General features: G+C 39.0%; 1 protein-coding gene across 1 annotated transcript in view; it reads right to left on the bottom strand.

Moving 5' to 3' along the window:
• The window catches only part of LOC136882321 (zinc finger protein 570-like), a 235,667-nt gene extending 219,046 nt beyond the window's left edge, over positions 1-16,621 (bottom strand). Inside the window, exons 1-2 of the mRNA XM_068229551.1 lie at positions 16,271-16,621; positions 1,533-1,611 (exon numbers count right to left, since the gene is read on the bottom strand). Coding sequence (XP_068085652.1) covers positions 1,533-1,611; positions 16,271-16,305 — 114 coding nt within the window. The 5' untranslated portion in view covers positions 16,306-16,621. The remainder of the gene's footprint in view (positions 1-1,532; positions 1,612-16,270) is intronic.
• Between the last annotated feature and the right edge of the window lie 268 nt (positions 16,622-16,889).

Consider the following 16,889-nt stretch of genomic DNA (forward strand, 5'->3'; position numbering starts at 1 on the left):
TCAAGGCTTTTTGTTTTAATGAGGGGTTGCTGTTTAAATATGTTCAGTTATTTTCACACAATTGCAATCACTTAAAGATGGCTTATTTAACATTTTTCTAATTTCAAACTGGACAAGGTCTTAAGGGTTTCAATGAAGTGGGAACAAATGAAACCCATCCAGGACGCACTGCTTGCTCGAATGAAGGCACATCAACCCATGAGGCTGCAGAAGGAGGAAACTATATCCTATTATTCTTTTTCAGAATTCATCACAATGTATATCTGCATGACACTAGGATCGTGGAGCAGAGTTTGTGAGGAAATGGTGGTTAAGATTCTTGATCACCCACCCTATCACCTGTGATATTCATTTGCTGGAGCCTTTCAAGATATTTCTGAGTAACAAATGCTGCCACATTGATGATGAACTATAAACTGTGCCTCTCAAACAACACCCTCCTTCCCTTTGGACGGCATTCACCACATGTTAAGGCAGTGAGAAACGTGTCAGAAATCACAGTATAACTTTTTCTTACAGGACGATACAACACTTTAATTCCTTAAAATATTCCTATTTGTTTGCTTTGTAACTTTGTTGTATTAGCCAGTATTAATACTCATCACATCTCATAGCAACTTAATATATAACAAAAAAATTGCACTAGTTCCTTGACAGTAATTAATGATTGTTCTACTAATTCTGGCTCAACATGATTTCTTACGATAAAATCAATTCATAACTTGTTTGTAACTGCCAATTACAGGTACTGTTTAATGATAACTTATTAAACACCAACCAACTATTTAGAAGTTTAAGGTCAGCAATTATGTCAAAGATTAAATGACCAACAGTATCACTGACATACAAAAATGAATCACTATATTTTTTACTTTCCTACTCATCTTCCACTATATTTCAATCTGGACACCACCAATAAAAACACTACACTGAAACAAAATATGCAGAGTTACAAACAGTGGTGTAGATATAGAGTGCCTGCCTCCTAGCCGGAGACCCCATGTTTGATTCCCGGCCAGGTCAGGGATTTTTACCTGGATATGAGGGCTAGCTCCAGGTTCACTCAGCTTACATGATTACAATTGAGGAGCTAACTGATGGTGAGATAGTGGCCTTCGTCCAGAAAGCCATGAATAATGCCCAAGAGGATTCGTTGTGCAAACCACACAACACCTCTTAATCTGCAGGCCTTTGGGCTGAGCAGCAGTAGCTTGGTAGGCCATGGCCTTACGGGGCTATTGCGCCAACAGGGAGGGGGGGAGCAAACTCTAACTTATAGAGAACATTTCTGGAGTAGGACACAAAATAACATTTTAACATTCACAGCTGAAATTGTACACTCAAGAACTTCCAGTTTTTTCTGCTGCAATGAACCTGAGAAGTAGAACAAAACCTAACAGGAACATGAGGTAGCTGGAATTGATGAGGTGGGAGCCCATCTAACTGAAGAGGGCATTTTATACAAAAACTGTAGTAAAATGAAAAAGTTCTCTCCTTCTTTGGAGGAATGTACTTTATGATCATACACTTACAAAATTAGAGGGTTTTTCTGTATCTGCAGGCCATGCTGGCTCACATTTGACAAACACAGGCTCCTCCATACTTTTCAACCTGTAAAATACAAGCCATATAATTGTTAACACTAGACCAGCACACAAATTATGAATCACCTTAAACTATTGTATTAAATATTAATCATTCAAATAATACTCCGCCTTTGCTGGCAGGACCTAGAGTTTACAGTTTACTATGTCTTCTGGTATAGGCTGAGGTATGAGCGATGCTAGTAATGCCAATCCTTAAGTAGCCAGTCCCTGCTATGAATGGTGTGAAAATGTTGCTCATAGGGTCGGTTGGTTTATGCATTTCAGTGGGCTTGGCAGACTGATATGTAATAGTAACTCTGGCTCGGTGAGGAAAGCAACAGGAAAGTACCTCACTCCTCATTTCCCTAGTACACCTCTTCAGTGATGCCTAGGCCATCTATGACAGCTGATGGCAGAGCTGTTGAGGATCCACCAGCAGCATCACTGACAGACTGAACATACATACATACAAATAATATTCCCATGGATATGCCCTTAAACAAATTGACAGGTGGTCACTATTGTGTTAAGGGCAAAAACAACTTATCATAATTCTAGTCAGAAGAGGAAAAGGAGGAGTACCTACCATTCAGAGAATAAAGCCATTTACAAAAGAAATGGAACAACAAAAGACAATGACAGATCTATGCCTACATATCTCTAATCACTTTTGTGCAGTGCATGCACAACACACTCCAGCTGTATAGAGTTATGAGAGCTAGACAAAACTTGGCATTATTTATTCTGGGATGTGTAACTACACTGACCGACAGAGCAAATGCAACACCAAGAAGGAGTGGTTCGAAAGGGATGAAAGTTGGGGAAAAAACAGAGACGGCACGGACGAATAATTGATGTTTATTTCAAACCGATATGCAGGTTACACAATGCGCACGGCATCGACTCAGTAGGATGTAGGACCACCGCGAGCGGCGATGCACGCAGAAACACGTCAAGGTACAGAGTCAATAAGAGTGCGGATGGTGTCCTGAGGGATGGTTCTCCATTCTCTGTCAACCATTTGCCACAGTTGGTCGTCCGTACGAGGCTGGGGCAGAGTTTGCAAACGGCGTCCAATGAGATCCCACACATGTTCGATTGGTGAGAGATCCGGAGAGTACGCTGGCCACGGAAGCATCTGTACACCTCGTAGAGCCTGTTGGGAGATGCGAGCAGTGTGTGGGCGGGCATTATCCTGCTGAAACAGAGCATTGGGCAGCCCCTGAAGGTACGGGAGTGTCACCGGCCGCAGCACATGCTGCACGTAGCGGTGGGCATTTAACGTGCCTTGAATACGCACTAGAGGTGACGTGGAATCATACACAATAGCGCCCCAAACCATGATGCCGCGTTGTCTAGCAGTAGGGCGCTCCACACTTACTGCCGGATTTGACCTTTCTCCACGCCGACGCCACACTCGTCTGCGGTGACTATCACTGACAGAACAGAAGCGTGACTCATCGGAGAACACGACGTTCCGCCATTCCCTCATCCAAGTTGCTCTAGCCCGGCACCATGCCAGGCGTGCACGTCTATGCTGTGGAGTCAATGGTAGTCTTCTGAGCGGACGCCGGGAGTGCAGGCCTCCTTCAACCAATCGACGGGAAATTGTTCTGGTCGATATTGGAACAGCCAGGGTGTCTTGCACATGCTGAAGAATGGCGGTTGACGTGGCGTGCGGGGCTGCCACCGCTTGGCGGCGGATGCGCCGATCCTCGCGTGCTGACGTCACTCGGGCTGCGCCTGGACCCCTCGCACGTGCCACATGTCCCTGCGCCAACCATCTTCGCCAGGCGCTGCACCGTGGACACATCCCTATGGGTATCGGCTGCGATTTGACGAAGCGACCAACCTGCCCTTCTCAGCCCGATCACCATACCCCTCGTAAAGTCGTCTGTCTGCTGGAAATGCCTCCGTTGACGGCGGCCTGGCATTCTTAGCTATACACGTGTCCTGTGGCACACAACAACACGTTCTACAATGACTGTCGGCTGAGAAATCACGGTACGAAGTGGGCCATTCGCCAACGCCGTGTCCCATTTATCGTTCGCTACGTGCGCAGCACAGCGGCGCATTTCACATCATGAGCATACCTCAGTGACGTCAGTCTACCCTGCAATTGGCATAAAGTTCTGACCACTCCTTCTTGGTGTTGCATTTGCTCTGACAGTCAGTGTACATTGTCTTCATTAACCTCAGACACACAGTAAAGCTGTCGGACTAGCTTTGTAATGTTCCTGCCTTGTGTTTGCCACTACATAGTCACTGGTCAGCCACATGTATGCCTCAGCTGAGCCAGCTACATTTAATCCCTAGTTTTCCTTCTGATATCAACATGAATGAAATATTTCCTGTCTGCTGTCAAAATGAATTTTCTGCCTTGTGAGAAAAATTCAATGTGAATGGCTAGTGAGAAATCTTTTGAAGCCTTGAGTAATGTTCCACATTGTGTCTGTGCCTCTAAATATTGTTGTAGTAGATTTATACACAATCTTCAATTTGTAAATGTGTAAACACCCTTATTAGGACTGATAATTTTTGGGATTTCTTAGGATGTCCTACCATCTCATAAAAAGAAATACATGTAGACTTAGGACAAGCTTTCCACTGGTTGCTTGTAATGGGAAGAAAACATTAAAACCAGGTTTTTGGCTCACAACTGGGTGTCACACCGAGAACAAAATTGTTAGGAGCCAAAAGGGAAAACAAGGTTTGATCCCACAATTGGTCCACAAGTACAATATATTTCGGGAGGGGGGGGGGTATAATAATAATAATAATAATAATAATAATAATAATAATAATAATAATAATAATAATAATAATAATAAAGATATGTGCATTTACCTAGCCATCTGTTCAATACCAACCAGAATGTACAGGAAGCATGTGATATTTTTCAAACCTTCTAGATATGGGACTACCTGATGCATACACCTGTACCTGAAACACACTTGTAAGTCTTTACTGAGATGAGATTTCACGGTCAGTATAATTAAGAGGATTGGTAAATGAATTGAGTACTAGTCTAGGATCTGCTGCCATGAGCCTGCACGGGCTTCATAACTGTGGGCTGTGTGACTGTGTGACATCATTGAAAGGTTTGGATTTACACTAATGACGGATAACTTGAAGGGACATATAGCACCGGCTATGTCAAAACAATGATGATCTGGTACCGTTGGCTGTTCTGACATAACACAATGTGATCACGGTACATGGGATTAAAACCTTACTAAGTAGTAAAAATAAATTAAGAATCGAATGTAACGCAGCTCAGATGACATGACAAAAAAATAACGGAATATGAGGTATGTCCTGCCAGCGGAAAAACCATTGGATTGGTTTTATTAGGTTGGGCTAGTGAGAAAACCATTGTTCTGGGTTGGTTAGGCTCAGGTAGTGACAAATCCATTGGTCTGGAGGTTAGGGCCACAAAGCAGCCAACAGCCCTCCAGCATCCCCTGAGGGGAGAATTCGGTAGTGACAAGATCATTGTAATCGACCGAAAACCAATCATACTGACAGATTAGACTGTAATTCACCGAAAACCATTGATAGTCCCAGGGTTAGCTTTGGTTATGGGTAAGAGTATTCCAAATAGACAGACCCTTTTGATGGCAATGAACATTAAAATTAAACAAATTATTGGAAATGATGAACCAACAACATACATAGGTAGCATACAGCAATCAGTAAGACAGAATATGAAATTACAATTAGTTCCATTCTTTAAAGAAAAGAAATATCCCAACACTTCTGGTTGCAAAGAACTTTGCTTTTCACTGCACAGCATTTCACCCTCCGATCTCAGGAGAATGTTAAAATTATGAGGACACTACTGCAAAAAATAGGAAAAATAGGAAGTTGCTCACAATTTTTTTTCTAAAGTTTAGTTTTTGCTGATTGTTTATAGAACGAGTACAGAACATCACAGAAGATTGAAATGTGTTTTGACAAGCACAGTATCTTGTCAGATATGAACCAAGTATTGCTGTTGGTCTTGCTCAAACAGGCAAGCAGACAGAATATTAAACTAAGGATCATGGAAGGTGTACTAAATGGAACAGACACCTTTTGTGATAAACACTTTGCAATGCTAATCTGTGTTACTGTTTTACTGTTAATGTACTAGGAATCTGCATATATATGACTTTTAAATATCAAACTGCCAAGTAACATATCAGCTGAGTAGAAAAGTTAGTGGTGAGATCTCAATGTATTTGATAACTTGAAGCCGTCTTCCCTGTTGATGTTATTTGGGTGCAGCTCTATCTATATGGCTTCCCTCAGAAATTGAGCATCGAAGTCTTTTAGAGACACGATACATGGAGATCTGTACTCAAGAAATACGTCCATAACACTGCCATGACACAGCATAACACACTCAAGAAAATGTCTACAGATGGTGGTGAATCTGTAATTTCTCTCCCTACCACCACAGCACACCAATCCCTCAGTCCAGTTACTGGGTGGGGGAGGGGCTGTGGATAGTATGGTTGTGATTCCACATTCTTTAGAAAAAATTATATTTGCTCACTGCTGGAGACAGACCTTGACATGCCCTGAAGTAGGCCAATATAATTTGGCAGAAAGCTCGGCTTTGTTAAATATATACATGGCTGTAATCAGGTTAGCATATCTATTTATTTATTTTTATTTTAGCTTCTCTCCACCCAAAACCTGTTACTACACAGGTAGGTCCCACAAATATGACATCATACATGCACTAGCACATTCTGGCATAGTTCCAGCCCAGTTCCCTTACCAGTTGCGGGGTCAGCAGGTCATGCAGCAGACCCCTCTCACGCCCCCGAAAAACTGCTAAACAATAAAAAAAAACCTGCAGGTTGTTTGCTTGAAATAAAAATACCAGTGAACTATATACTTTTGTAAAGGGTGTAGGCCTAATGATGGAATTCACCAGGGGTTATCATAAAATAGCAAACTTAGGGAGACCTCATAAGAATGGAGTAAAAAGGAAGTGACTCCAGAATGAAGTGAACAAGTTGTGGCAAAAACCTGTTGTGTAAGTTGCTGAATACTTTTTCAATTCAGTACAGTAGTCTAACCTATATACGAAGGGTAATCAAAAAGTATAGTTACGAAGCCTGAAGTGAAATGTGTACACTTTATTTCATATAGTACCAACAGTACATACATTAGGTTATTTTTCAACTTAGTCTCCATAACTGTTTAGGCATTTTTTGATTCATGGAATAAGTTTGAATAGTCTCTCCTGGTAAAAATCCTGTCCTTGCAGGTTCAGCCACATTGTCACGAAGTGTTTCGCCTTATCTGAGGTGAATCATAGTAATAATAATAATAATAATAATAATAATAATAATAATAATAATAATAATAATAATAATAATAATAATAATAATAATAATAATAATGTACAATGGGTGATTGTTTAGTCCGCCCTGTCAATATATTATTAATACTTGAATTATTTATATGTTCGATGTTTTGGGAGCCTTAACTCCCTTCCTCAGCATATTTACATCAAAAACAAACTTATCCAAATCTCAAGATACAACATCATATCCTATTAACATTATGCATTGTCCTACATTTTTGTATTGTTGCTGCCACTAGGAATCTACCATCTTATCATCCAATTTTGACATCTTTATAGGATGCACTGATTTATTACAAAGTTGTATACATATTAAAATTTAGCCATGTATGTGCCATCAGGTCAGATTACGTTATGCTCAACAATTGCAGGACCGGACTCTTTAAAACAGAGCAGAACAAACCTCCCATTATGTTTCTGCTAATGCTCCTCCAGTACTATAAAAAAAGCAAGCTATGTTACATGTTAAAATACTTTTATAAATGTAAATTATTAGGACTTACATAAAGGATCGATATGGCCAAGTTTTATTACACGTTATGAGTCTCATTTTGATAGCCATATTGGAGTACAGAATGTAAAAGTCTCAAACAAATTTATTTAAAACCACCATTCCAATACTTTAAAATCTCTATGTCTAAGATACAAATACTACATACATGTTAAAATGGGACATGTTTCACTTAGGCTTTGTAAGCATCTTCAGCCATACTTAATCTAAAGCTAAGTCAGGGCCCTGAACTGGGTTTCTCATTAAAGTATAATAATACAAGATAAAACAGTCATAAAATCTAGTTTGTGGAAAAAGCAATACTTAAATGCAAATAAAATTCAATAATGAACTTGTCATGGTATTATATGTACATGGAATGAATACTAGTGTTCATCTAAAAAAAGTACACATTAGTTATTTGTAGAACGAGACAGTCATATCTGACATATATTTGGAATGTACAGATTTCTTGACATTAATGAAGCGTGGATTTATTGAAAATGTCGAAAAATAAAACGAGCGTTGTTGACAGAGAATCAGGTACGTAGAATACGGTAGAGCTGTTGACTCCAAGTGGTTGCGTAATAAGGTCAAAAGGCGCTTGAAGCATCAGTATAGAAGTGTTGTGTTTCCTTCTAGAATAATCTTTGTAACAGATTGTAGTCCCGAGCTGTCTAGCGTAGATTCAACAAATAGGGTGTTCAATAAAGCCTTAGATGTGGGAGAATTCGCAATGTAGCGCATGTTGAAAACTGAAATGTGTAAGAAAATAAATGTAAGTTTTGAAGCATAGAGAACATTCTATTAATGAGTGGAAGTTTAACAACACTTACCCCTAGTGTTGACAGAGAGGTGACTAGTCTTGTTGGTTGTCTGAGACGATCTGGCAGTTGTTATTCTACTGCTACGTGTATTGTAGGGGTGTGTCTGTGAAGCCGGAGAATGAGTCAGGAGAGGGGAGGTAGGCGGAGCATTGAGGACATTAGGAGTAGGTGGAGGGGATGTGGCATGAATCGGTGACTTGGTAGTGGCTACTACTGCGTTATGGAAATTGCTGACGTGTTTATAATTGAATATTTTCATGAAGTTATTTGTATTTATGCTGGACACTGTGAGTAATTTAGGGATTTGTTCAATTAATGGGCTATTTGTGTCAAGAACTTCGTTTAGATTACTATTAATGTTATAAAGATGATCTAGAAAAATGTAAGCATTTTCAAACTCGGTCATCAGTTTACTCTTGTTGACGTGTTTTATAATATGAAGGTCTTGTTCAATCGTGGTAAAGTTATGGCTGGTATCCTTCATATGATTGCTCATGGCGGAATATTTTCTATGTTTTGAAGCATTGTAATGTTCCAAATATCTAGTTTTGAAACTGCGTCCGGTTTGTCCTATGTACGTAAAGTTACACTGGGCGCATTTGAGTCTATAATTCCGGAATTCGAAAATTTATTGTGTATTGAATTTATGGTATTGGAGTAAAAAAAATATTACGATTCATGTTACGAGTTTTATACGCGATTTTGACGTCATATTTCTTTAGCGGATTGTTTATACAATATACAGCCGGGTCAGTAAAGGTAAAAGCATCAAAATTCGTTTTTTCGGGTTATTCGGGAGTTAATTTTGAAGCGGATTTTAGTTTGATTTTACCTATAATTTTATTGACCATATCTGGTTTGTAGCCGTTGAATTCAGCTAGATCTTTAATGTAACCAAATGCTTTCTGTCTGTTAGCTTTACACAGTGGGATTTTTAGAGCCCTGTGAATTAAACTGTAAAAAGTCGCCTACTTATGAGAATGTGGATGCAAAGAATCATTCTTTATAGTCAACGGAGCAGACGAAGGTTTCCTGTAAATTTGGAATATAAATTTATCCTTAGCCCTTGTTAAATTTAAATCCAAGAAATTCAGAGAATTATTGGATTCGTCTTCCTTAGTGAATTTGATATTATTGTCAAGGTCATTAAGGTACTTTAATATATTATCACTGTTATTTTGATGTTTGTCAATGATAGCGAACGTGTCGTCTACAAATCTCAGCCACAATTGAAGACCATTGATTCTGTTAATTATTTTATTCGTTTGAGTTGTCCATGAAAATATTGGCAAGAATACCCGAAATTGTGTCGCCCATTGCGAGGCCCTTTTGATGGTAGATTTTGTCGTTAAAAGTGAAAAAGTTATTGTTTAGAACGAATTTCAATAGATTGATGAATTCTTCTATTTCAAATTTACTTAAGTTATTCTGTTTTGAAAGATTAGTTTTAATGATGTTGATAGTTTCGTTTATAGGTATATTCGAATACATATTGACAATGTCATATGAAACCATTATATGATTGTGTTGTAATTTAAATTTAGAGAGTTTTTCGCAAAACTCGATGGAATTTTTGACGTAGGCGAGGTTATTAAATTTAAAGTGATTACTAAAGAAACTGTGTAAGAATTTAGAGACATCGTAGGTGGGGCTGTTTCTGCAGTTTATGATAGGGCGAACGGGTACTTCGTTTTTATGAATTTTTGGTAAGGCTTTGGCCGTTGGTAGTTTGGGATTCATTAAAATAAGCTTGTGACATTCGTGTTCTTGTAAGAGAAAGGACGAATTTTTCAATAAATTCTTTAAATCTCGTTGGATCTTAGGGATTGGGTCTTTATTTATTATGGTATATGTATTAGCAGAAAAGAAGTCTTCAGTTTTTTTTTTGATGTAGTCATCTTTATTAACACGTTGGGTGCCACGTGCCGCCATATGGCGTCACGGTGGTCTTCAAATCCGAGAGGCGTGACGCCATATGGCGGCACACCGTTCTTGAAATCAGAGTTGGCGTGACGCCATATGGCGTCACAGTTGAGTTTCAGGTGATGCACCGTAGATAATCAGCTGTGACATCTATGCGCGTAAAATTGGTACTACGTGAAGTGCGAACTTCAGGGTCTATTCCAGCTATGTATTTTTACTCTATGCCACCATGTGGCGCCACAGTATTCTTCCAAAGCCACTGACTGGCCAGTGGTCATTGTCACAGGTGAAAGCGCGCCAGGCATTGTATATTCCTCGTTTACGTACGTATTATCACTCAGTTTATATAGTTGTGCAAAAATATAAGAAATGGAAGTTATTGGTAATAACCTTACGAGGGAACACATACATGTGTTACACTCGGATTCGGTTGAAATTTGGTAGGAATATTCGTGGGAGGCAGTAGAATGCTAAGGTGAAAACTGCATGTACCCAGCGCAAGTTTAAACGCCAAAATTGAACAAATAAATAGTCATAAAAGTAGAAGTGCCGCGGGAGTATCGGGGTGTGGCGGAGAGGTAGGGAGGAGCGAAGCAGCGGACGTGAACCAACCGGACTGCATCGAGCTGCGCTAGCAGCCAGGAAGCGTGTAGTTAGCGCGTTCCCCTTAACTTCCCGATCAGATGTGCAAAACGTAAATATGAAAATAGCACATGAAACAAGTGTACAAAGGACGATGTTTGAACAACGATGCCAATAAGGTTTGAAGAATTACGAGTAACAAGAACTCGGGCGTGCCGAGACGCATATTTTCATTGTTTAGAGTTATCAGAAAACTGTTCACAACAATATGTAATGTAATATGAGTACTTGTTTTGCATTTTACTAGGTTTTCATAAATATTGCGCAAATTTGAATTAGCAAATAAATATCCCGTATTTGAAATTCGTATTGCACATTCCATGACAAATAATTCTGTGACACCATATGGCGTCACGCTATATTTTATCTTTCCTAAAAATTGATGTGACACCGTATGGCGTCACACATGACCATGGTATGGTGAGATAAAATTTACTTCGTACATCATATAAATGCATCCCAAGATTATATAAACAGACTACAACGCGCACAATTGCTTTGGCACCAGCGGAATGCAATTCAAAAACATGCCTGGCACCAGTGGAATAGTGTGCTACAATCGGCTCGGCACTCAACGTGTTAAGCAACACGGTTGTGGAACCTTTGTTTGCTTTCGTAATGATTATATTCTTCTTCTTAATTTTACTCTTTATCTCGCGTATCTGTTTCTCGAGAATGGGATCGGACTTGGATCTTAGTTCATTTGCTAAAGAAGGGAGTTTCTTTTTTATTTCGTATTTGATGTCATTTTGTTTATCAACGGGAAGTTTTGAAATATTGGACTCAATTTCGGCACTTGTAGTGATTAAATCGTCCGTATTATTAGGATTAGGCCAATTGAATTTCAACCCTTTATTTAGGAGAGCCATTTCACTGTCCGAAAAACTAGTGTTAGACAAATTAACTGTCACAGGAATATCGTTTAAATTAGGCGAATGTGACTTGGTTGTTTTAGACGAGTTAGTTAATTGTGTGTCCTTTAGAAGTTCCAATTTCTTAGCCAGGGTTTCTTGTTTTTTATTTATTATAACTGATACTTTGTCATTAACAAATTTGGAGAAAGAATCCCATTCTAAGGGGGGCATACTTGAAGAAGTTTCCAAATGTGTTCTGTAAAGTTGTAGATTCAGAAGTGATTTCTTTTTGTAATGTAATTTGTCAAGCAATCTGTACAATCCAAATGTATGTCAGATCATTATGACTGTCTCGTTCTACAAATAAGTAATGTGTAACTAGTATTCATTCCATGTACATATAATACTATGACAAGTTCATTATTGAATTTTATTTGCATTTAAGTATTGCTTTTTCCACAAACCAGATTTTATGACTGTTTTATCTTGTATTATTATACTTTAATGAGAAACCCAGTTCAGGGCCCTGACTTAGCTTTAGATTAAGTATGGCTGAAGATGCTTACAAAGCCTAAGCAAAACATGTCCCCTTTTAACATGTATGTAGTATTTGTATCTTAGACTTAGAGATTTTAAAGTATTGGAATGGTGGTTTTTAAATTTAAAAAATTTTGAAACTTTTACATGGTCAAGTTTGTCGACTTTGAGGTGAATTGTCCAGCTCCTAGGTTATTTTTTGTCATTAATAAGCTCTTCCACGAGAGTTATGTTCAAATCTGCTGATGCTGTGCTGGATTGGGCACTCTGATCCTCATCGGTGACCTTTACTCTCCCGACCGAAAACTTTCGACATCATTCTGCGACATGCTGACAGGACATTACAGTCTCTCTGTAAACCTCAAGCTGCCGGTGAATGTCAGCCACAGTTACATGTTTCGCCCGCAGAATTCAAATAACAAGGCGGATTTCTTCAGGGGCAGTTTTCCAAACAAGTCACCATTTGTGTCTACCTACAACTAGCTCTGTAGGTGGCGGGTGGATAAAACTTTGCACAGTTGCCAACTGGATGTATTAGAATTACTGCACACTACTAATTTCTCTACTACAACAGATGAAACTCCAGGAATATTGGCCTTGTAACCTTAGTTTTTGATCATCCCTCTTACATGGCATAAATATTAAATTATTAGCTATTTAATTATGTTCCTTTTCATGTATGTTTATAAAAATTTAAAATCTAAATGTAATCAAATTACAGTCCGGCTCCACGGCTAAATGGTTAGCGTGCTGGGCTTTGGTCACAGGGGTTCCGGGTTCGATTCGCGGCAGGGTCGGGGAATTTTAACCATCATTGGTTGATTTCGCTGGCACGGGGGCTGTGTGTATGTGTCGTCTTCATCATCATTTCATCCTCATCACGATACGCAGGTCGCCTACGGGAGTCAAATCAAAAGACCTGCACTTGGCGAGCCGAATATGTCCTCGGACACTCTCTTCACTAAAAGCCATACGCCATTTCATTTCATCAAATTAGATATAGTAAATGATTGGCAAATATGAAAAAGAATTAAAAATTCATTCTTTTTTCCTTAAGTTGGTTTGCAATATAAAATGTTTCAGTATAGACCTCATGCGCATGGATGTTGCTGCGCTCTGGCGGCAAGTTGCTCGAATAGTTCATGTGACTTGCTCTCATCAGTGAAGTGAAGCAACGCGATTATCAGGCTGCGTTTGTTGAGAGACGAAATCAAATTCAAGATGGAAGAAAGTTCTACAAAGAGTAGAACAAATTGGTCTGTGGTTGGTTGTAACTATTCCTATACAAATTGTCCTCATGGAACGAAATTCTTCGTATTCCCAAACAATAAGCACACATTTAGTACCGGTACCTAACTCTTTTAGACAGAATTGTTCGTCTCGTAGGTGTCTTAGTGAACTTCAGTCCTCCGATCAATAAAACAGACGACTAGTATATTTTAGGTAAAGGCCTAAACTTAAACATGATTATATAATTATTGAATTGTGCATGATTACATCGATTTAGTTCACTATTTTTTAATTTTTTTTAAACTTCTAACTCAAGTAGAAATATATCATGTTTGAAATCTCTGAATAGTGGTAACATCTATGCTTGAGTATGGTAACAATGTAACACTATTCATAACGCTTGAAAATTAGTGGAAGGTAATGTTCGAAATAAAACCTCCGTGCCGTGAGAATAATATTTGAAAGGAATTCTTCTTTTCTGGAGGCACCCACTTTCACACTTTTCTTTGGAGAATATACAAAAAGTCACGGGAGTTGAGGTTCAAAATACACAATGTACCTGGGTGTAATATACGTGAGTTTCCTTAACTTGATATCACCATCAGTGTCAATATACAAATTTGGAACATTACACATGTTCTCATCAATCACGAGCTTTTCCCAACACGAGTAAGGGAACTTAATCTCCAAAAGAGAGGGTCAGTCCTGACCTAGCACTATCCCATCCAGGCTACTAGGGTTGCTCTTCGTTTATTAACAAAACCAGCTGTGACACGCAACATTGGGACGATAAACAGAACTCCTGAAGTGCCTTCTGCTCATTATCTCTGCCATATCTCACTGCAGGACTGTTTATGTCCTTAGAAAGAAGAAGCTGAGTTGCCAGTTTATTAAAATCTCCACTCTGCAGTGTCATGATCTTGTGTACACTCTGGCTGGCAGATGTGTAATTTTCTTTGATCGAACCACGCAGGATTTTTAGACTGAGCCCTAGTCGCAATCGCAATAGCATACGTCTACGATTTTGTGACTTTTACGCTGTCATAATAAAAATTCAGGACGTCACTTTGCAACGTGCACTCAAAATAATTGTTTGGCACTATTGATATCTTGCCACTTGACAAGTAATTTATTCCATAGCATCTAAACAGTTTATTAACGTTTTGAAGGTCTAATTGCTGTAGACACTGAAGTAAAAGTCTTGTTTCGCTCTGTTCTACAGCATCGTCCACTGTAGCTTCAACAGTGGAATTGGAGATAATTAAGGATTCACCTTCACACTCGGCCTGTAAAAGCAGTCTATAAATTTAATCTAATCATATAGTTCAGTTTTGCTGATTGTTTCAAATCCCTCACTTTCCAGTACGCTACAAACTAGCCGCTTACTTAACCTGTCCTTGAACATTTCTCCTAAATGTTCACCTTTAGAATATTCTGCGGCAACATTTTTCGGTTTTTCCCATTGTTGCAGAAAGGAAATCTTTGAAGAATCTCTTTCTGTATTAATATAAATGCAAAGCGCAGCAATGTGCTTACAGCATTTGGCAAAGCTTGCTTTGCATTCACACTCGGCTGGCTGAATATTCCTGTTGGAATCGATCTGTTAAATGTTAAAACAAGACTAGCATTAATTAATGAAAAAATAATTTACAACGGCAATGGACACGGAAAATGTGTACTGTAGGTCTATATTAAAGTTATGTTTGAAATTAATAGTCTGTATATACATATGACTTATGGTGTAAAAAGAAAGGTAACTATTACTGTAAGTTTAACTGCATAAGGCGTTTGATTAATGCTCGTTTCCCTCACACAGAAGCTGGATATTTCTTCTCCCACTCGTTCTTTCACCTGGAATATGTGATTACTCAAATATGACTTATCCCAACGAATATTCTGAAACTCCACACAAATCTCTATGGACGACGACAGTTCAGCTTTAAATAGCTTCCTTCACTGTCACACTTGATTCTCCCGCACAAGCCACTATACACAGTCGTCACATGAATGTTCTGAGCGAGTTGCCGCTAGGAGCGCCAGCAGGTAAATTTTCGCCATTCGCACGAGGTCTATAAATCTCCTTATTGCTTCCAATTTTTTAAATAAGATAATATACTGTTTTGTAGATGGAAAGCTCGCCAATATTTTTGTCGGAATTTATATTAAGAGCCAGCAACTCCAGTACAATATAGTCGACATCACAGAAAAAGACGAGTTCCTCTTCGAGGGTTAACATTACAGTTGAATTCCCCTCAACCTGTACCACGGCAACGCAATTAAGTACAGTCATAAAAACTACGAGGCATTCATTTGATATCATTCTTAAAATGGTCATGTGGCATGAAAGCTACCTTTATCGAAAAATGAAAATAAAATTAAATATCCTGATAAATACACGACTCCGCGGTTTCATTCCATGTGGATTTTTCCAGACAGGTTACCCACGGTACTCTAGGAAAATACATAAGGACGCCCTGTTCAACAGAGAAACCTCCCTTTGTTTTTCCTCCAAAACAATGGGATAAATGAAATATTATTTAAACATACCTCTAAAATGTTTCATGTTATACAAGTACTGAAGAAGTACGAAATTAAGATTTTAAACCGAGTCATTAGCTTATCTGGCTTTAAGAGTTCTGATTATAATAAGCGACTGAAAATGTTACAAGATTGATTTTACTTCCACTTTTCTATACACAAGCTACGTGTTGTTGGGGTTGATTTCTAATTACAAATAAATGAATTTCAAAATCAATACTAAGCTGAATTACATCTGAGCATCGGAGTCGTCATTCCAAGATGCATTCTGACCTACTTACACACTATTATACTTATCCGGAACGATGTAATACATAAATTAGTATAGAATTTCCCACAATGTGCATGGAGTAGTTAATTTTCACAGAATTTTCTTAGAGAGAAGCCGCGTCGATTACACCACAGTACGTGATATCTGTCACATGGCCGGCCGCATAGTTCACACAGACACTGTATATCCGGGACGTGGAACTTCTTCATGCTGCACACTCTATGGTGAAACCCATGTACTGCAAGACGGGTAACTATATGTCGAAGCTCGTAGTTCGAGTCCATCCAGTCAGTTGACATCATTGCTTCGGTCGCATAGAAATCGCCCCATATTTCCTTCCGTTTCTCTTGCAGCTCGTGTAATAATTGTTGATCCAACCTACTAGAGGTGTGTGACAAACGGTTATTTTATGTAACTGCTACACCTGTCACTGCTACAATGAGGTAACTGTGAAAAGTATTAGTGGAAAATAACGTCCACCGTTACTCACCTTTTACCGGTCACACATTGGTGTTCTGTGCGGTCACAGCATGGTCACGGCTTCAAGCTTGTCTCCGTACAACGTCCAACGTTATTCACCTTTTACTGGTCACAGCCTGGTCACGGCTTCAAGCTTGTTCCCTTACAGC

Source organism: Anabrus simplex, chromosome 10 (assembly GCF_040414725.1).
Source record: "Anabrus simplex isolate iqAnaSimp1 chromosome 10, ASM4041472v1, whole genome shotgun sequence".
Classification (NCBI taxonomy): Eukaryota; Metazoa; Arthropoda; class Insecta; order Orthoptera; family Tettigoniidae; genus Anabrus; species Anabrus simplex.